Source organism: Berghia stephanieae, chromosome 1, assembly GCF_034508935.2.
Source record: "Berghia stephanieae isolate SIO BIC M18660-M18661 chromosome 1, UCSD_Bste_1.3, whole genome shotgun sequence".
Lineage (NCBI taxonomy): Eukaryota > Metazoa > Mollusca > Gastropoda > Nudibranchia > Aeolidiidae > Berghia > Berghia stephanieae.
In genome coordinates, this window is record NC_088360.1 from 53,845,063 (window position 1) to 53,869,148 (window position 24,086).

The 24,086-nt window shown below is 34.5% G+C and overlaps 1 protein-coding gene across 2 annotated transcripts in view; it reads left to right on the top strand.

Moving 5' to 3' along the window:
* Nucleotides 1-18,561: 18,561 nt before the first annotated feature.
* Nucleotides 18,562-24,086, top strand: part of LOC144977606 (acid phosphatase type 7-like) — a 21,216-nt gene continuing 15,691 nt past the window's right edge. The window contains exons 1-3 of one of the 2 annotated variants that reach the window (XM_078923001.1): nt 18,562-18,851; nt 22,034-22,231; nt 23,235-23,420. In XM_078923001.1, the coding sequence (XP_078779127.1) occupies nt 18,755-18,851; nt 22,034-22,231; nt 23,235-23,420 (481 nt within the window). In that variant the 5' untranslated portion in view covers nt 18,562-18,754. The remainder of the gene's footprint in view (nt 18,852-22,033; nt 22,232-23,234; nt 23,421-24,086) is intronic. The other variant, XM_078923008.1, reaches the window with a different exon arrangement.

Here is a 24,086-nt window from a genome sequence, read left to right on the forward strand (position 1 = left end):
ATAGAACTTTGGTTCTTATGGCTTGATATGGAAAATTGAAGTATTGTGAAACCATTCAGAAAAATTAGACCATTGGAGCAGCCTTGCTTTGAACGTTCCATGTTTTTTTTGTATTTCATTTGTAATGCAAATATTCGGGCTTAGGTTGTTTTTCTTATCTCTTGAACTCATATTAACTTTTTAGCATCGTCCCGCCTGACGCGTCATCTGAAGGCAATGGGTCACACGTGGCTCGGGTATATTTATAAATATATTGGATAATGATGGCTAACATTTATACCACACATAAGATCAGATTTGATCCGGAATATTAATTTTATTTCACAGGTGTAAATCTAAATATGTGGAACGCAGCAATCTCAAGAAATGCCCCCCCCCCCCCCCTCCCCTAATCATCGTTTAAGCACCAGCTTGACCTCGATGACTGATCCAAGAACCAGTTTATTTACAAAGCCAAACGTTACCAATATTACCAAATAAACCGGGGAGCGGTTCACAAAAAGCAAAAGAAATTTCCATACATCGCAGTGTTTGAATTCATTTTGTCAACATAAACTTTGTGATGTTTTCCTTAAATCGGTAATAAGTGCCGTTGTAATACAGATCCATCACACGGAAGCAAGTTATATCCTTTCCTTAGTTCAATGGATTCAAACGTATTTTACTACAGAAAACCAAAATAACGAAAACACCAAACCACTTCTAGCGTCTTTGCCTAACATTGAAATTGAAGAGAACACCAATGAGACTAAAACCTATCTGGAGATAAACGTGAAATGCAAGAATACATAGTTTTTGTGGCTCTGAAAGATCACCGTGGAACTCTCCAAAAACGATCCCAACAGAAAGAAATATTATTTGAAAACACTTCAGCTCGGTTTTCATGCCAGTAGATCAACAAAATGATGAAAATCCCCCGTTCTAATTTCTTCTTAATCCTAAATATCCAGTATCATGTCAGGGATAGAAAAACTGAAAAGAAATCAAAACATCCAAAGCACACGGGCACTGATAAGACCCCAAACCATTCCAAAGAAATTAAAAACTTTTGACCAAAACTTGCGCATCTTTCGGGAATCATACACTGTGTGGCTAGGGCTAACATCCCAAGCACTCCTCCCCCCCCCCCCCCCCCCCCCCCCACACACACACACCAAAAAAAAAAATCATCACATGAACGTCAACAAGTCAAATTTCAATTATTGACTCGATACCATGAACCCGATAAAAGTGTGCAGCCATCTATATCACGGAATTGGAAGTATTTGAAGATCTTAAATGGGAAAAATCGTTCAAAAGGTTAGACATCACTTTCTCCTCCGTAATCTGACGCACCTCAATGTCATCTTGACGAACCTTATCTCATGGGAGTGCCCTCCTTGGAACATGGCGCAGTTGAATAATAATCGGCACTGTATGGCACAGATACAGACACAAAAGATCATGGAACTAAGGAGACAATATCATCCTCTGGTAAGTACATTATCATTTAATATTGTAGCTAATCAAAGTGTGACTCGCCGCACCAATCAGATTTTATGAGGAAATAGCTGAAAGAAAATCAACCAAAAAGAAATAGCAAATTGTAACATTTGTTTTAGGTTAAGAAACAAAACATGCTATCTTTAACCCTTTGCATGATATTTGTTGGTCACAATTTGTCTGTGTTGCATTCTATAATAGTCTTTGAACATCAAAATGTGAAACAATTGTCTACTGTGCTTACGAAATAATTGGCATAACGAATGAAACAAGCTTTCAGCTTGTTCCCGACATTAAAAAAAAAAAATCCAATTCAGTTTAGGCAAACGTATAAATGGATAGAGATAACAGAAGGGGGAAACGTGGGTCAGCGGTACGGTCTTTGCTTCGTACCTTAGTGGTACCGAGTTCGATCACACTCGCAGCTGCGTTGTGCGGCTTTTAGCAAGTCACCTCGCCCTAGCTCAATATGCGGTTCTGCGCTGCAGCTAACGCCTGGGTTATTCTAACCTTCCATCGGAATAGACCCAAAACAGATTTCCCCAATGGGATGAATAAATGGAATTATAATAATTATACAGTAGTCCATTCTCTGTTAGTTTTGTCTCCTTTATCAGATTTAAAACCTCAGTTTTGCCCCTTTTTTTCAGATCGTTTCCATAAATACATTATTTTACAAGAGACCACCATTTCATTGATGGGAAGGCGCGCTTCATGAAATGAGCAATACATGACTACTTCAAAGGAGATTCACCAAAAGACGTTACAAAATCCCTTTGTTCAGATGGACTGAATCTAATATTTTAAGGTAGGACTTCCATTAATTTCCTCTGTTTCTTTTGTCTCCTCACCCCCCCCCCCCCCCCCCCCCCCCCCGCCTTACTCCTTTTCCTCAGTCACTCATTCATTATCCCACGGTGTCATTGTAATGATTAACGCAAACCACTTAGCGTATAAAATATTGTGGCCAAATTGATGATGCTTTGTGATAATTTGCATGTGATAGTTTGCTCCAAGCAGTTGCTTTCCTCTATTTGCATAAGCCCTTTGTCTTTTTCTTTGAAGTTTGTAATGGTAGACGAATACTTTTTTAAAAAAAGTTAAAATTGAGCTTGCATATCACGCAATTTCCACTAAACGTGCTCAAAGTGCTTTACAAGAGGCCCTTAAGCAACAGCCACACTCACGCAATTTCCACTAAACGTGCTCAAAGTGCTTTACAAGAGGCCCTTAAGCAACAGCCACACTTAACATGTAGGTCAGGACGTGAGATGTGTTAGGTGAAATTATTTTTTCGTATAGACAACACTTAACGGTCGGGTATTCATTTTACGCCCTAGTACGTGTGATAATGTGAGTACAGAGCCTTTTCCAAGGACTCAACTATGCGCTGCTTAGATTTTTTTTTCTATTGCAAAAGTATCAATAGTATTTTTAAAATAAAACGACATAGTTGGAAAACGTATAAATAGTAATCAGGTTTAAATTTTTTGAGATATTTTTATTTGTTGATTTTTATCATCTAAATTTCATGGATAAAGAATATTTAGGCTTTTCCCCTCTAAATTTATTTTATCACCCATTGATTTGGAGATGTGGTTTCATTTAGCAATTTTTTTCACTTGGGTCTCATTCTTTGCCTTTGTGCAGAGAACACTTCAATGATAATGTTTTGGTTAACAATTTAAAAATATCAACACGATATATATGAATCCCCAGATTATTATTTAGGATTACTCATGAGGCCTTTAAAATAGATTTTGCCCGAAAGCAACACTCATCTCAATGTTTCCTTTTTTCCATTGCAGATATCTTTCCTTTGGGTAACTATACACTCGAGGAATGACCAGTCTCCGTCAGATTGAAATGGACATTTGTCAGGAAGTAACCAACTCAAAATTGTCAAGGACCATCTTATTCGTTAGATGTGTATGAACATTTCAGAAGCTGGGTATGCTGGGATGCTGCTGTGAATTCAAGATATTTCTCCAATTAAATGACAGCTCACTTGACGTCACTTAATCGAATAGGATATTTTATGGGACTGTTTTGTCTCGAGCATGGTGTGATTGGAAATCCAAATTCTATTTCATTTCAATGTCAAAATTATCCACACTTGTCGCATGGAACAAATCTAGCCGAACTTTTAACTACTCTACTTTCGAAGGTCCTCAATGATTTATATGTCTATCGATACAACCCACATTTTATTTTTTTGTAGAAGCAACAAGGCAAGTTTATAAACTACTGATATTGGTCTCGTGTTGAGTCATATAAGTATGTTTGCAAACTTTAAATTAGGGGCCAAACTTTAAAATAATAATTCTTGGAAAATGTTAATAGTGACGATGAAGACGTTGATGATGATGATGTGTGATAACAATGATAATGCTGATAATCTATTTGATAATCCATTTATTAGCTAATTTATATTTATTCGATTTAATTAGAAAATGTATGATATAGTGCTCAAATTATATACATAAGTGCCCATATGTGCTTTATGATTTAACAGTCAGCATTCATTCAAAACATTTACTAAATAATTCCATTTTCTCACTTCTTTATGTTGTTGCAATAACACACAAACACACACACACACACACACACACAATGCTCTTCTCTATTTCTATACACACACACACACACAAACACGTGCGCGGGCACACACACTTTTACAAACCTTGACTGGCATATAGGGCATGCATAAATCAGAATTGAGTTTTCTTAAAAATTTAAAATGAATATGTAGTCCTTCTTAGGCCAATGGGGCAGGAGTTTATCCGTTTCTTTAGCGTGAAAAGGACAGTAGCAATTGTTTGCTATCGTTTGGATAGAACGCTACACTATCACAAAGTACTTTCCACCGGTTCTAACAAATCCAGCTACCCAATCAATGCTGGGTGGCCAGGGGGTGGGGGGGGGGGTCAGAAATATAATTATTGAAGATGCCAAGTTTTACTATTTCGTAAAACATTGAAATATTTACCAATTACCTATCCACTTCTTACCAGTTAGCACATAAGAAGACCTTTTTGCTGTCTACATTCCTTTGTTAATAATTGTTGGGTGTTCTTTTTGTTTTTTGCCGAATCTCGATGTCAAAATCCAATAGCATTCCTCTATTCAAAAGGCCGTCTCCTGGTGTTTTCCATGTTTAGAAATAAAGTATCTAAATTACCTTCACTTAATATGACAAAGTAAAAGGTGATCTTATTCATATGCGTGTTGGCCTAGGAAAACATACCAAACGTCGTCCCCCAGGGAATTTGAGTGTTATTTTCAACCATCACTGATCATAATGCTCCTTAAATTTTGTTAATACTTAAATTAGTTTATGAGGTATTAAAGGGGATACGATTAAGATATTTGTTGAAATAATTCGTCAATAAGGAAAAATACCGTAATTCACAGAACTTGTAGAAATATGGAATAATCTAAAGTTTGAGATAAAAAAATATGTATTTCCATTAATGTTCTTAAGAATTCCATTGATAAATTAAATCTTACTGAATATTTGATTTCGACGAATAATGTACCATGATATTGGATAATATTTGCATTTTGTAAATTGATTGGAAGTCGAATTTGTTGGAGAGGGCATGTCAAATGAATGTTGATTGGGAAAATTATAACGAATATCGAATATCGGCGATATGTACCAGAATGTGTCAAAGTGATTTTTTATAAGGCGTCTATCTTTGAAAATTGTTATCAATGCATGAACGTTGCACAAAGCCTTTGAAGTTTTTAAACCCTATTGGCTCTTAAACGATACTATAGACAACTTATATATGTTTTATATTTGTTCTAGTCCATATTAAAAAGGATAAATTGAGCATAGTTCGTACTCCCAACCATACGGACATGAACAGAAAGTGATATTAAGAAATTCTAAGTTTACTATTAAAATCACCTGCGAAAAGCAAAACAAAAGGGACTTGAGATGCAAAAGTAGAATGGTGTAGAGTAAAGGCAAATTCGAGTTTTCCGTACTCTTTGGGACAGGGTTTTCATGTCTTAAATGTGACTTGTCTTTTCTGCTCTGATTGCAAGTTTTTCATAAAAGGACATTCATTTATCACTTGTATCACTCTCACAAGAAACATTTAGATGCATATTGTATTCCCCGTGTGGGTACCGGGGGCCCTCAATTGAGAGGGCGAAGAATAGTCCCACCGTGCTGCCCCTTTAAGGGGAGGAGCGACAAAACAGGTGTTTCAGTTTTCTTGAAAGGTTAGAATATTAAAGGTTAGAAAACGAAAAGTTAAATATTCCACGATTTTTATTGATAGAAAAATAGAAATTATTACCTATTCTCCAATTTTGACGAAAGTAAATTGTCAAATAATACAAGTTCAGATTTTGTTTAATAATTTGTTGTCGCTTCTCCCTTTACTGCCGTGTTTCGTAAAAGTCGACTAAAGGGCACGCAAGGTGGTGGCTCCCGAAACAGAGTCACCTGACAAAGGCTTAGCAACCCTACTTTTCAATTAATTTTTGTCGGATGCATCTCTTCGGAGGATCTTTGTCAGATAAGAATCATTTAAATGATAGAAATTAGACCCAAAAATGGATATTTCTGAGAAAAGAAATAAAATGGACGTCAAATGACATCGCAAATCTCGATTAAACATTGGTAAATGCCCTATATTTGGGAAGAAACGAAGTTCTGCAGACAAGAATATGAAATGGAAATTCCAACGAGAAAAGTGAAGATAATAATTGAAATCAAAGGACTCGCTGCCAATGCAGGAATTGTCTTAATGAGACTGTTTTCAAGAGAATGAATTGAGCAAGCACTTTTCTCATTAGACATGCATTCCGTGCTTAGACATGGGCGACGCCTCGTGTCCAGTAGCCATCGACTCAAAATAAGTTTGAATCTCATCCAACTCAAGAGAAAGACATGAAAAAGAGAAATGGAAGTGTTTTGGCATGTCTATACCCAGATGTGTCCACTGTGCAGTGCGTGATGATGAAAGATATGTCAATGTTCTAAATGGTTTCCACTACAAAAAGGATAGTTTACTCAAATGTAGAGGGTATCCATTTTGGATTATGTGGCTGGAGTCTTATGACGTTCCATGGTTGTCCAGCATGTTTTTCCTTTCCCTGTTGCAATTTTAGTTTGTAAACATGATGGAATCTTTTGCTTGTGTCTGGTTGAGACTTGGGTAAAAATTGACACTCAGTGGATTGCTCGTGGAATTTTTTGTTCTGTCTTTGACCAGTCCCTTTTGATTTGCTTTTCAGTTTCGTTTGGCGGTAGTATACTTGAATTTACCAACTTCAGAACAAGTATTAAATTAACTGTTTCCAATAATCAGGACTCGGAACAAAAATATTTATCAGCTTTTAGTTCATTACTTGCTAAAATACATTGCATAATAAAGCAAGCAAACTTGTCAATTATCACAAATTTCATTTTTTATCGTCGACACACTTCAGGCCAATATTTGTGGCACATTGTTGATTTACAAAGCACATTTATCTATACATTTTACCATCACATACATTACAAGAATCATTCATTGAAGCGTATAATACTCGTTTTCCCCCCGTGTGGGTACCGCGGGATTCTCAACTAGAAAGTCAGAATAGTCCCAATGTGTTGCTCCTAAAGGGGAAGTGCGAAAGTGTAGAGGTATTTTTAAATATTTTTTTCTTTGGATGGAAAAGACATTTTAATGCTTACATACTAGAAATGTTTTTTTCTTCATTCTTATGGTTTACTAAAAAATGTGACATTAACAAAGTAGAAACATTTTGATATTCATTTCCATTTTAGCAATGTTCGTAGAAGTCGGCTAAAGGGCATTATAGGTAGTGGCTCCCGAAACAGAGCCGTAAGGTGTAGGCACAGCGAGCCTTGTAAATCCTGTGTACACTCCAAATGGATCACCGCCTTGTCGTGGTTGGAGTGCTTAAGTGCATACCGGGGCAAATAGCCTTACGACGGGGGACTTGTTCGGCCTGCCCCGATATGCAAGAACAAAATGGTGATCCAAAACACAATAGGATAATAATAAGCAGAATATGTTATCTTGCATACCCAATGATATGAATTATTGCATATACGATAGGTATGTGCGATATATTATATGTGAAAGTATACAAGATATCTTGTATATTCATTGTATATAAATTATCGCATTTACACTAGGTAAATGTGATATATTATATACGCAGCATATTTTCATCCTATTACGCGTAATGTATATACGATATCTTATATATGCAATGTAACTAAATTATCTTACAAACAAAAGGTTTGTTCGATATATTATATACGATAACTATGTAAGATATCTTATATACTCGAAGTGTCTATATACATCATGTTTATAAATTGTCCTATATGCATAAGGCATATAGGGTATATTATATATGGAAGTATGTAAGACATCAGGAGATGCAATGTATGTAAGTTATCATAAATTCGAGAGGGGTTTGTGATATATTATATACATGCAGTGGGATATATCGTATACGTAAAATATGTAAGTTATCTAGTATACCCAATGATACGAATTATCGCATATACGATGGTATGTGTGATATATTATATATGCAAGTATGCAAGATATCTTATATATTCCTGGTATATAAATTATCGCATTTACACTAGGTAAATGTGATATATTATATATGCAGCATATTTTAATCCTTTTACGCGTAATGTATATACTATATCTTATATATGCAATGTATCTAAATTATCTTATATACAAAAGGTTTGTGCGATATATTATATACGATAACTATGTAAGATATCTTATATACTCGAAGTGTCTATATACGTCGGGTTTATAAATTATCCTAAATGCACAAGGCATATAGGATATATTATATATGGAGGTATGTAAGACATCTAGGAGATGCAATGTATGCAAGTTATCATAAATTCGAGAGGGGTTTGTGATATATTATATACATGGGTCAGTAAGATATATCGTATACGTAAAATATGTAAGTTATCTAGCCTACCCAATGATATGAATTATCGTATATACGAAAGGTATGTGTGATATATTATATATGCAAGTATGCAAGATATCTTATATATTCCTGGTATATAAATTATCGCATTTACACTAGGTAAATGTGATATATTATATACGCATCATATTTTAATCCTTTTACGCGTAATGTATATACTATATCTTATATATGCAATGTATCTAATGCACAAGGCATATAGGATATATTATATATGGAAGTATGTAAGACAGCTTGAAGATACAATGTATGTAAGTTATCTTAAATTCGAGAGGGGTTTAGGATATATTATATACATGGGTCAGTGGGATATATCGTATACGTAAAATATGTAAGTTATCTAGCATAACCAATGATATGAATTATCGCATATACGATGGTAAGTGTGATATATTATATATGCAAGTATGCAAGATATCTTATATATTCCTGGTATATAAATTATCGCATTTACACTAGGTAAATGTGATATATTATATATGCAGCATATTTTAATCCTTTTACGCGTAATGTATATACTATATCTTATATATGCAATGTATCTAAATTATCTTATATACAAAAGGTTTGTGCGATATATTATATACGATAACTATGTAAGATATCTTATATACTCGAAGTGTCTATATACGTCGGGTTTATAAATTATCCTAAATGCACAAGGCATATAGGATATATTATATATGGAGGTATGTAAGACAGCTTGAAGATACAATGTATGTAAGTTATCTTAAATTCGAGAGGGGTTTGTGATATATTATATACATGGGTCAGTGAGATATATCGTATACGTAAAATATGTAAGTTATCTTGCATACCCAATGATGTGAATTATCGGATATACGAAAGGTATGTGTGATATATTATATATGCAAGTATGCAAGATATCTTATATATTCCTGGTATATAAATTATCGCATTTACACTCGGTAAATGTGATATATTATATACGCAGCATATTTTAATCCTTTTACGCGTAATGTATATACTATATCTTATATATGCAATGTATATAAATTATCTTACATACAAGAGGTATGTTCGATATATTATATACGATAACTATGTAAGATACCTTATATACGCAAAATAACTTGTTTTGTATACACCATGTCTATAATCTTATATGTATAAAACATTTAGGATATATTATGAATGGAATGTATATGAGACATCGAGTATATACAATGTATGTAATTAATCTTTTTACCTGTGTGTTTTCTTGGTGGGGTTCCTGACCTCCCATAGTGGGCAGGGGGCCACATACTGTCTTCTGTCCCCTTATCTCTTTTCCAACATGCTTTCTGTCTGTCTTGGAATGAGATTACTTGGTTTTGTCCTGATACTGGCCAGATGGCCTGGCTGAGAGGGAAGCAGTCGAATGTATAGTTATAGTTTTGGTAGATGATATTTTTTTCATTGTAAATCATCTCTGTTATGCACTGTATTACGCTTTCTTTATATTATATATGATTTGTAAAATATTTGAGGTGTTCCTCTTAGCGGGGACCTGTGCTTGTGTCTGGATGAGACTTTTAGTGATCTCAAACTAAGTACTTTGATAGAGCGCTTTTGGAATCTATACCTGTTTTTTATTTGAACCAATTCCCCTTTCTCTTCCCTTTTCTTGGATGCTTTATTGTAATTCTAGAACTTTTTACTATCCAATTTTCTTCCTTTTTACTGGCGCTGATATGACCTTAATGTGTTGCAAGTGCCGTAAACCCCTCAAAAACAAAATTAAAACAAAAACATGGGTGGAGTTCCTGACCTCCAATAGTGGGCAGGGAGGGAGTTAGTCTTCTATCCACCTATATCAGTTTTCCAACTTGCTTTCTGTCTGTCTTGGAATGAGATTACTTGGTTTTGTCCTCGCCCTGGCCGGATGCTCTTGCTATGTGGGAAACAGTCAACTGTATATTTAGTTTTGGAGATACTTTTGTCCCTGCAAGTCATATCTCTGTTGTGTACAGTTTTGTTTCATCTAGACATGATATATGGTTTGTAAACATTTGAGTGTATTCTCTTTAGTAGGACCTTTGCTTTTGGGTGATCTTTATACTATTTACCTTGATAGTGCGCTCTTGGAATCTACATACGTTTCCTAGTTGAACCTATTCCTTTTGTCTTACTTTTACTTGGGTGATTTAATTGTAATTATATATGATTGTATATTTATAACATGTATAAATGTGAATTTTGTAGATATGTAGATATTAGTATATGTAAATATTGTATGTATAATATGTAGATATGTATGTGCACTATATGAAGATGTAGATGTGTAAAATTTGTAGATATGTAAAATTGTATAAATATGAAATATGTAGATATGTAAACTTTGTAAATATATGTGGATATGTAAGATAAGTAAGAATTTATAAATGAGATGTCGAACTGCGAAGATATGTCGAAATGTGTAAATATGTAAAGGTGTAGACATGTCGAAATGTGTAGATATTCGATATGTTTATAAATCACTTTTTACAGCCGCTAAAATTATCTAAATGTGTTGCAAGAGCAAAAAGACAAAAAAAAATGTTTCAAAACAAAAAAACTGAACAAAAACCAATCAAAACAATATATCTATGAAATAGTTTATATGTAAAAAAAAATGTGTACATTAAAAATTAAACCGTCTATTCAGTTTTCAATATTCTTGACATGTATTTAAAAGATGTTGGAAAGACGAGACCTTTAAAGATTACCTTGAATCAATAACATAATCTTACATTTTATAGTGCTTATATTGGCTATTTTAGTAAATAGATACATCTAGCTTTGATATGAGCATTTTGTGCATATTTGTATGTAGAAGATAAAAAAGATAATCATTGAAATAAAGATTGAGATCGACGTGCACTTATTTAACCCAAATTTAATTATGGTTCATTTTTGTTACGGAAATAATTCTCAAACCAACGCAAAATATTGTCCATTACAAGTTTATAACAAGCCCATATCTAATTGTTTGGCTAACAGACCGAAATTGTGCAAGTAAGTTGAGATTATTTAAAAACCCTGGATTTTTCAAACAAAAACGAAAATGGAGATGTAAATAAGATTAAGAAACAATCATTGGGATATAAGCGGTAAAATGTTTTAGAAATAGAAAATAAAACGGAAAAAGGATGAATGAATACATTTTAAAGGACAATGTCTTTTTAAAACTAAAGAAAACTGTTCAGAAGAATTGAATATTTTAACAATGTTGTGCAGTACCATGTATGATATGACAGGACAATGTGATGACATGACAGGACAATGGAATGGCATGACAATGTAAAGCGATTTGAGCGTATTTAGTGAATATTGCGCTTTATAAATGAATGTTCTTTTTAATGTGATGATATAGTGATAAATAGGGAATAATCATTGAAAAATAAAGTTAAGATTAACAAGCACAGAATCACAAGTCTGATATCATTTTAAAAAATAACAGCAGGGAACATTATGTTCAATTATCCTTAGTACTGTAAATGGCCTTAAAACATATTTTTAATCTAACCTTTTTAAAGACTTTAAATGTTTTTAAAATGCATTTTTTTACTAAATCGAAATCAAATTTCAATCTTGCAATGCTCAAGGTGTACATAAAAGTACGGCTGATAACCAAACTTAAGTATAGGCGTGTTAAACATTGTAATGGAAACGTTATTTTGTATTTTAATGGAAATATTCTTAAATCAACGAGCCCGCAACAGTTAGGGTTATCTGACCTTAAATAAGTGCACATTGCAATGGTCATTTTAGCATCGGTCTTATAATTGATTATCTAAGCAAATGCTGCTGCTACCACCAATACTGATACCAACACTGCTCACAAAAAGAACACTGCTACTAATATTGCTACTAATACTACTAATACTGCGACTAAAACCACTAATATAGCTACTAACACCACTAATATAGCTACTAACACCACTAATATAGCTACTAACACCACTAATATAGCTACTAACACCACTAATATAGCTACTAACACCACTAATATAGCTACTAACACCACTAATATAGCTACTAACACCAATAATATAGCTACTAATACCAATAATATACTACTAATACCACTTATATATAATATTACCCTACAACTACAACTACTCCCACTACTGCTAGTAGTACTACCATTACTGATTCCATCACTTCTACAATTCCAACTGGCATATCTTACTAATAGACATTTTCGAGCAATGAAAACTGTATTTCGACATATTAACTCGTACAATCGTTTGGTGGAAATCCTGTATTGTGATGACATAAAAATGATACAATATGATGATTATTATAATGACTTTTTTAAACCATTTATTCAGTTGTCAAATACAAGGTATGATGAAAAATGAAATAAAAAAACATTGTTAAATAAAACCTCGTGTTTTTCAATTCATCAGGTTTGTTTTATTTTCCTTGCGGGGATCAACCCAGCGATTACCATTTTGGTCCTTTGAGACCAAGTCTTGCCGACTCTTCAACGCCCTGGGTGGGGATCCTGACCTCCCATAGCGGGCAGGGAGGTACATACTGTGTCTTCTATACCCTTATATCTGTTTTCCAACATGCTTTCTGCCTTTGTCTTGGAATGAGATTACTTGTTTTTTTTTCCTGGCCCTGGTCGGAGTCCTGGCTGGGAGGGAAACAGTCAAATGCATAGTTATTGTTTTGGGAGATGATATTTTTTTTCCTTGTAAATCATCTCTCTGTTATGTATTATTATTTTTATTTTGAATGTATAATGTAAGCATTTGAGTGTATTCCTCTTTGTTGGATTTTGTGCTTGTGTCTGGATGAGACTTGTAGGTGATTTCAAACTAAGTACATTGGTGGTATGCTCTTGGAATCTACATCTGATCCCCATTTGTTCCCAGTTCCCCTTTGTCTTACTTTTTCTGGGTGGGGTTCCTGCCTCCCATAGTGGGCAGGGAGGTACATACTGTGTCTTCTATCCCCCTATATCTGTTTTCCAACTAGCTGTCTGTCTTTGTCTTGGAATGAGATTACTTGGTTTTGTCCTGGCCCTGGCCGGATACCTTGACTGGGAGAGAAACAGTCAAATGCATAGTTATTGTTTTGGGAGATGATATTTTTTTCCTTGTAAATCATCTCTCTGTTATGCATTGTATTATGTTTTCTTTATAGTATATACGATTTGTAAAACATTTGAGTTTATTCCTCTTAGTGGGGACCTGTGCTTTTGTCTGGATGAGACTTTTAGGTAATCTCAAACTAAGTGCTTTGATAGTTTGCTCTTGGAATCTACATCTGTTTCCTATTTGAACCAATTCCCCTTTTGTCTTCTCTTTTCTTGGCCACTTTAATTGTATTTCTATAACTTTTTACTATCTTATTTTCTTCCTTTTTACTGGCGCTGATATGACCTAAATGTGTTGCAAGTGCCGTAAAACCCTTAAAAAATAAAATAAATAATAAATCTTACTTTTTCTTGGGTGCTTTAATTGTAATTCTAGAACTTTTTACTATCCCATTTTCTTCCTTTTTACTGGCGCTGATATAACCTAAATGTGTTGCAAGCGCCGTAAAACCCTTAAAAAACAAAAACAAAAACAAAACAAACTCTTCAACGCCTGTCAATATATATTGTGCTGGGTGGGGTCTTTGAACTGCCATGATGGTCGAGGGGCCACGCTGCGTCTTCTATCCCCTTATATGTGTTTTCCGAGTTGCTTTTTGTCTTTGTCTTGGAATGAGATTAGTTTTGACTGGGTGGGGTTCCTGGCCTCCCATAGTGGGCAGGGGGGTACTAATTGTCTTCTATTCCCCTACATCTGGTTTCCAACGTACTTTCTGTCTTTGTCTAGGAATGAGATTATTTGGCGGGATGCCCTGGCTGAGAGGGAAACAGTCAAATGTATAGTTAGTATTGGGAGATATTTTTTTCCTTGTAAATCATCTCTGTTATGCATTGTATTACGTTTTCTTAATATTATGTGTGTATGATTTGTAAAATTTGTATTCCTCTTAGTGGGGACCTGTGCTTTGAATTACAGGGTGGGGCTCCTGACCTCCCACAGTGGGCAGGGAGGTACATACTGCGTCTCCTATCCCCTAATATCTGTTTTCCAACATGCTTTGTCTTTGCCCTGGCCGGAGTCCTGGCTGGGAGGGAAACAGTCAAATGCATAGTTGTTATGGGAGATAATATTCTTTTCCCTGTAAATCATCTCTCTGTTATGTATATTTTTTATTCTAAATGTATATTGTAAGCATTTGTTGGATTTTGTGCTTGTGTCCGGATGAGACTTATAGGTGATCTCAAACTAAGTACATTGGTGGTATGCTCTTGGAATCTACATCTGATCCATATTTGTTCCCAGTTCCCCTTTGTCTTACTTTCTCTTGGCTGCTTTAATTGTAATTCTAGAACTTTTTACTATCCCATTTTGTTCCTTTTTACTGGTGCTGATATAACCTAAATGTGTTCCAAGCGCCGTAAAACCCTTAAAAACAAAAAAAAACACACAAAAAACAAACTTTTCTTACCTTTTCTTGGGTGCTTTAATTGTAATTCTAGAACTTTTTACTATCCTATTTTCTTCCTTTTTACTGGCGCTGATATGAGCTTAATGTATTGCAAGTGCCGTAAAACCCTTTAAAAACCCAAAAAAGAACAACTTAGTTTTGCCTTAGCTCAGGGCGAAGTCCTTGACTGGGAGGTAAAAGGTCAAATGTATAGTCATAGTTTTGGGAGATTACATTTCTCCCTCTCAGCTAATGTTTTGTTTTGTTTTTAAGGGTTTTATGGCGCTTGTAACACATTAAGGTCATAAAAGCGCCAGTAAAAAGGAAGAAAATGGGAAATTAAAAGTTCGAGAATTACAAAGCACCCAAGAAAAGGGAAGATCAAAGGGGAATTGGTTCAAATAGGAAACAGATGTAGATTCCAAGAGCACATTATCTGGTTGGGGTTCCTGACCTCCCATAGTGGGCAGGGGGGGGGGGGGTACATACTGTGTCCTCTATCCCCTTATATCTCTTTTCCAACATGCTTCCTCTCTTTGTCTTGGAATGATATTACTTGGTTTTGTCTTAGCCCTGGCCGGAGTCCAAGCTGGGAGGGAAACAATCAAATGCATAGTTATCGTTTTGGGAGATGATATTTTTTTCCTTGTAAATCATCTCTCTGTTATGTATTATTACATTTGTTATTTTGAATTTATAATCTAAGCATTTGAGTGTATTCCTCTTTGTTGGATTTTGTGCTTGCGTCCAGATGAGACTTATAGGTGGTCTCAAACTAAGTACTTTGATAGTGTGCTCTTGGAATCTACATCTGATCCCTATTTGTTCTCAGTTCCCCTATGTCTTACTTTTTCTTGGGTGATTTATTTGTAATTCTAGAACTTTTTACTATCCCATTTTCTTCCATTTTACTGGCGCTGATATGACCTCAATATATTGCAAGCGCCGTAAAACCCTTAAAAGCAAACAAACATTGATGTTTCTCTATGGCCCTTCTGCATGGGGTTCATGGCCTCCTGTAGCGGGCAGGGAGACACTTAAAAGTTTCTATTCCCTGTTTTCCAACAGGCTTTCTGTCGTCGCCGAATACTCTGGCTGGGAGGGAAACAAAATATGTATCGTTAGTTTTTGGGAGATATATTTTGTCTTTTAAATCATCTCAATATGCACTATATTATCTTTTTGTTTTATACACACATACACACACACACGGACACACACACTGATATATATATATATATATATATATATATGTTATATATATATATATATATATATATATATATATATATATATATATATATATATACGGGAACAAACACGCACTGACACATAACTGCAAGATCAAACTCACAATCACATACACACACGGAACACACAATGTATATCTTTCTAGACAAAATACTGATCTTTGGCAAGTTGCCAAAAATACTACTTAGCATGGGCGATTCAAATGAAAACACCGGGCTAGGTGTCAGATTAAACTTTAGCTTTAAAGGTCTAATTCAATTTACATAGTAACAATTCAATATAGTTCTTATTTTTAATATATTAGAGCATAAAAATATTTAATTCTGTTTTACTATACAGACATTTGAAATACTATTTTTATTTTGGCGACGATACGAAACCCTTTTCCCACAGGAATGAAAGAAGACGATAACATTGAGATGTGATAAGACAGGAGAGGGTGGAGCTAAAGATGTTAGTTGGATTCTGAGGCAATGTTCATCATTTTAACTGCACCCTTCTCATCCGGTTCCATAAACAGACATTTTGGTTTGTGTTTAATAAATCTAAATGAGAAATGAGAACTAATATGGTTGATGAGGGATTTACTTGTATTCAAGACACCCTAACCTCTGTTTGTTTAGATCCGATTGCTCCGAGATAGAAAGATGATGAAGGAATAAAATATAACTAAAATTGATGAAACGAGTTTTAAATAAATATCTTTAGTGTCCATTTCAAGGCAATGCAGCGCCAAGAAGTGAACTAGAGCGAGGTGATTTAGTCAAGGCCTCGTAGTGCAGTCGATATCGATACTCTTTGCACACGACTACACTATGCTGTGTCCTGTTATGTTCAAATTTCAAATCATGGCACTAATTGAACCAGAGGACTCGAGATGAACCAAATAATTAAGATCTCCTTACCATCACCGCATCCACCACCGCCACCACAACAACAATAACAACAACTACTACTAAAACTATTACTACTACTACTACTACTACTACTACTACTACTACTACTACTACTACTACTACTACTACTACTACTACAACAACTGCTACTACTACTACTACTACTACTACTACTACTACTACTACTACTACTACTACTACTACACTACTACTACTACTACTACTACTACTACTACTACTACTACTACTACTACTACTACTACTACTACTACTACTACTACTACTACTACTACTACTACTACTACTACTACTACTACTACTACTACTACTACTACTACTACTACTACTTACTACAACAATAACAACAACTACTACTAAAACTATTACTACAATTACTACTTCTACTACTACTACTACTACTACTACTACTACTACTACTACTACTACTACTACTACTACTACTACAACAACTACTACTACTACTACTACTACTACTACTACTTCTAAAAATAACGATGATGATGATGATGATGATGATTATGATGATGATGATGATGATGATGATGATGATGATGATGATGATGATGATGATGATGATGATGATGATAATAATAATATGTACTCTTAAGTATCAAGTCTGTGCCAGACATCGGTGATCATGGTGCCCAATTCATCTCTCTGACCAGATAACCTAAAAAAAAACTTATATTACTCTTTTCTTTCTTTGTCATCCACCGATTCAAATCAAATATTTTTTTTCTTGCTCTACCTTTACTCTTTTCCCCTTCTATCTCTCCTGTAAGAACAAGATGTTCAATACATTTATGTCGATTTAGGTGCCCTAACAATCGCATTTGTCTTTTTCATATTGTACGACTTAGAACATTTTAGTTTCAGCTTGTTCTTATACTTCTTCATTAGTTTTTTCTCTCTATCCATGAGATTTGTAATATCCTTCTAAGAAACTACATCTCTGCTGTCTCCACTTTCTTTCTAATGTCTTCTGTAGTTGTCCAACTTTCACAGTCATATAATAATACTGACCATACATAGGCATTTAAAGGCCTTTATTTTGTTGTCATTGAGATTCTAATGTTCGAGGCAATTATCGTTATGTGAAGATATAAACGTCAGCGCGTGCGCACGGGTTGTGGATTGGTCTATAATATATACTACTAAGCATTAAAATCTGGTATTTAAATTCTACTTATGAATACGATGAAACGCTATCGATTTGTTAATCAGCTGATATAGAAAAGTGTTGACACATTTTCAGATATTGTTGAAGTATTCTAACATTTAATGATAAAACATAATTTATTATCTGACAGATAAATAACAAGGCGACGACTTTAGTATCATAACAGTATTTTTTTTAAAGCACCCCGAGAGCGATAATTGATTATCAGCCTTTTTGAATAATAAAAAATTGACCCTGTATCTATAAACTGTTTTCGACAGTACGAGTGATTAAAACAAACAAACAAACAAAAACAAAAACAATCCGAGGTTAAAGAACATCACTTTGTCACGTTAATCTAGTTAATTCATATTATAGAATAGAACAGTTAACAATTATTTGCCATACGGAAGTTAATTTGGATAATACAAAATAGAGTGGGTGACCAAAGGGAATAGCAAAGATGGCAAAAATGTTATTATGGAGTTTATACGTGTCTTTACTTGCCGTTGGCGGAGCAGTGGTACGTTACAGACCTCAGCAAGTACATCTGTCAGCAAGTAAGTCGTTTATCATCTTTAAGTATTCATTCTTAATGTGTTTTCATTCTTCTATTTATTCTCCTTCATCATCACGCATTAGCACATCATCATCATCATCATCATCATCATCATCATCATCATCATCATCATCATCATCATCATCATCATCAATGCTATTAATAGTGTTGTATTATTATTGTTATCATCATTGTTATTATTATAATAATTATCATCACCATCATCATCATCATCATCATCATCATCATCATCATCATCATCATCGTCAATAATCATCATAATCATCATATCGTATTCATCGTCATCATTATCATCATCATCATCATCATCATCATCATCATCATCATCATCATCATCACCTCATTATCATCATCATCATCATCATCATCATCATCATCATCATCATCATCATCATTATAGTGATCACATTATCAATTACGTTTACATGTTCATGAGTTCGTGCTTTTTGATTTGCCGGCATGCATTGTTATTATTCCCATCTTAAATATATCGTGAGTAGTAATTTTGATTACCGCCATTATGGAGGTAACGTTGGATATAAAATGTCCTCCGGGACAATCGCTCATCAAATTTTAATTTTCAAGATTTAACCAGTTAAATCTTGCCGTATTCCGGAAGAAACTTTTATTAAAAAATGTAACCAGAAAATTTTTTAACATGAGTTTTTCAAGAGTACGGCAGCAAACTGATGAATTTGCGGTTTTCTTATTAGATATAGAGATATTTTTCACCTACAGACAATACCAACTTTTCCTCAGACATCGTCAGGTCAGGGAATTCATAACAAACTAAAGACTTTGTGATATTGTGATATTTAGAAAGAGGATATTTTTCTCATTAAAATATTATTAAAATCACTTTAGGATTGGAGAAATGTTTTGCGATTTGACTTCATTTGGGTGACATGATCGCTGGTCTGATAATAATCTGGATTTGGCATTGTCTATTTGTAAAAACATCTTTCAGTCAGTTCTTATAATATGGTTGGGAGGCTTGGACGTGCATGGAGATGGGGAAAAAACTAAAGCCTTTATATAGCACAATATCCATTAAACGTGCTCAAAGCTTTTTTACAAGGGGTGCCTAGCCAACAGCAACACTTAATAATATGTGGGACGAGACTTCACGCCTGGTAGGTTATATTACACTATTTTTTCCAACAGAGACAACACTGTTCACGGTCATATCACAAAACTACATAGCCGCACAAAAAGACAATTCGTGGGTTTGAGAAAAATGCTTTAGAAAAATCCCACGAGTCTTGCACTATGAGTGTAACATAATCAATGCCACAAGAGAGGAGATAAACGTCATTTATTACTGTTCATAAGATCTTATTCTATAACTGCCAAAAGCTCCCGTTTTTTACCATGTATCTGATATAAAGACATGATCATATGTTTTAGAAGGGGAGATAGGATAAACCTGTTGTGGATTGACAAAAAGTATTCAGTGCTGTCAATACAGGAACCTCTGAGAGAGATACTGAAGGAGTGATAAAGAAACTCTTTCATTTTATCACGGTTTATAGTAACCAATAAATTAAAGTAGTCACTTCTCTTCAATCCGAATACCTCCGTTATTACCATTTTCTTTTGATTTTAGAGACATCTGGATTGTGGAATCCGTCCTGAAATTGTATAAATTATAAAGAAGAAAAAAATCCGCCCCCAGGTAACCTGTCCGGATAATGGAGCCATCTGGATTGTGGATTCAAGATAAGACAAACGCTATTATAAGTTTAAGCCGACGTGCATTTATTTGCAGGTCTGATAACCCAATTCCCTATGGGATCATTGTTTTAATGGAAATATCAAAGAATGACGCAAGATATTTTCCATTACAACAATGTTAAACTAGGCCCATAAGTGCGTTCGGATGTCAGACCTGTATATCAGGGTTCCTGCGGCCTCTTTAAATTCAATGACTCCTTGACAACTCCTTTATTTGAATATTACTGAGAAAATCTCCTTGAAAACTCCTTGAAATTCATTCTAGGAGAAAACTCCTTAAACACTCATTGGGTTTTGTGAGGTCACCACATCATCATCATCATCATCATCATCATCATCATAATCATCATAATCATCATCATCATCATCATCATCATCATCATCATCATCATCATCATCATATGTCATTATAGGTCATTATGAATTGGTTTTGGAAATTACTTGATTTGAAAAGGGATATTGGGTCGATTACAGATCTCAATAGATTATATTTTGCATGCAGAAATTCCTGTTTAAGCATTGAAATTCTTCAGTTGGCGTCTCTGGTCAACTTGAAACAATGGGAGGTGGGCATTAGTGAATCTGTGAATAAGGGAAATGTGGCTGAATTGAGAGAATGTAGGGGAAAAGATGATTATTGTTTCGCCAGCTTCTCATTTCGTTCGTCAACGGCTGCCTACAGCCACTTGAGGAGAAAGGGGATGAAAATATTAGAAGGAAGAAGAAGGAGAAATAGAATACATCTGAGGTGTTTAAAGTGAAGAAAGCCAAACCTATGAATAATTTCAGATTTTGACCAAAAAATATATAGCAGACAAAAAAGCAAAAACGGCAGAGTATTTGAATATCGTGGTGTTTAATACTCAATCAAATGCATTGATATCTTCAGATAAGTTAAAAAAGTGAATATGAGGACCCTTACACTGCTGTGGAAGCAGCAGTCAAGGAGTTGTGTTACCTCTACTGTTACTAATGGAGAAATTAGTTTCGAAGGAAATTAATCTTTGTTTGAATCCTAGAATTAAAAATAATTCATCTTGTAAACTCAAAGAAAACTCCTTGAATTTCACAATGGAATTGCTGTAGGAACCCTGGATTTAAGTTGTCCCCACTAGCTGAGAAACTTAAGCGTTGAAGGGATAGATCTTTGTTTTAATCCTTGAATTTAAAAAATCACCTTGAAGGGACAGATCGTTGTTTTAATCCTTGAATTTTAAAAAATCACATTGAAAACTCCTTGAATTTCAAAATGGAATTGCTGTAGGAACCCTGGTATATATATATATATATATATATATATATATATATATATATATATATATATATATATATATATATATATATTATGTACACGTCGGTTTAAGCCTTTGTAAAGTCTTTCTTCACTTTTTGATTGCTTTTCTTACATTCACACCCACCCCTCACCAGATTCAAACGATGAAATGACTGTGGTATGGAGTACAGTTGAGGATCCAAAAGATACAAGGGTGCTCTTTGGGACAACCCGAAATTTTACCAGAGAAGTTACTGGAGTGCGGCAAAAATTTGTGACTGGACCGTTTACGAATCGTTCTCAGTTTATTCACAGGGTCACTTTGCGTTGGTTACAACCAGACACGAAATATTGTATGTTTTTATGTCATGGTTACTTTTTATTTTGACAACTTGGTTCCAGTACGCAGTTGATGGAAACAATTTAATTGCTGTTATCATGCTTCAAAGCAATATTTCAATATGCACTATAAACGATCAGAAACGTACAATAATTTTTCTTTCTTTTTATTTTTCTTTCTTTTCATTTTTCTTTCTTGTTTTGTGACTTGCAACATCGACTGTAATTATTAAGTGAAGACGCCAGCGTCTTGAATTCTACACTTTTCGCAATGCTCACAGTCACTCTGGCCGTGCTTGCGAGTGCATGCTGGGAACAAACTTTGAATTCCAAAACGCATGAGTACAAGAAGTCTTTACGTTTGTCTTTAAACGAATTCAACTTCAGTATTTCTGATTGACTAGAATTTAAAGAAAGACTTGAATATTGTCTGTGTAAATTTGACATCGTTACTGGGAAGAGGTTGAATAATACGTATGATTGAATACAGTTTCGGTTTATTCATATTGATTTATATATTATTATTATTATTATTATTATTATTATTATTATTATTATTATTATTATTATTATTATTATTATTATAATGATGGTGATGAGGATGATGATGATGATGATGATGATGATGATGATGATGATGAGATGATGATGATTGATGATGGATGATGTGATGATGATGATGTTGATGATGATGATGATGATGATGATGATGATGATGATGATGATGATGATGATGATGATGATGATGATGATGATGTTGATGATGGCGATGATAGTGATGATGATGATGTTGATGATGATGATGATGATGATGATGATGATGATGATGATGATGATGATGATGATGATGATGATGATGATAAGTTACTTTTATAAAGTATTTTCAATATGTCCAGAGTAGTTTTTTTTAACTGTCGAACTAGACACGTTTGTGGGTTAGATATTCATAGTTTTTGAGGTACTAACTGGTGAGCATTAATTCAATTGATTACATCATTTATTATTGATCTCTTGCAGATTACATAGCAGGAAGCCAAATATACGGCTACTCCGACTTATTCTCTTTTACAACATGGCCATTGGGTGAATCATGGAGTCCTACTCTAGCTGTATACGGAGACATGGGAAACAGAAATGCCCAATCTTTGCCAAGGATACAGGTGGACACTGACAAGGGCATGTACCATGCAATTTTACACGTAGGTAAGTTTTTGTCAAAATGTTATGCAATTTTGTTTTCTTTATTTCTTTCTTTTAATTTTAAGAGAACAGCATAGTGCTGACAACATTGAACTCATCGCACATAATGAACAAGAATTACAGTCTATGACAAACCTTCTCCACAGGCGGCATCTAAGTACGGTATAGAAATCAACACAGATAAATCGCACATTCAAAGCTAATATCACTCAAAATTGCGAGACTTTATAACAGGTTACCTTCAAACAATTTATTAAGAATGTTGCTGGCCGATGATGGAGCAAGTCAAATTACTACTACGTAACTACTATATATTGCTGTGAATGCGAAAAAAGAGAGGCGAATCAATGTTTGTGTGAGCAAGAGATACCGGAAAATCCTTCGTATGTCATATCTTGAATATAGAACTGACAAGGGTGTTATTAAAAGTTCGGAAAAGCTGGCTGGAAGACAGGAAACGAAGGAGATTTGCATGGTTTGGTCAGACAGGACAGCTTGTGCAATAGTTATCAAGGCACGGTGGAAGGTCAACAGGAAGACAAAGGAAAATGTGGCTGGATAACATCAAGGAATAGACAGAATTGAAGTTGTACGAGTTGACAGTGAAGGCCAAGGGCCGATGTTTGTGACACCAGATTGAGAAGGTTGAATTCCGCAAATCCCTCGACG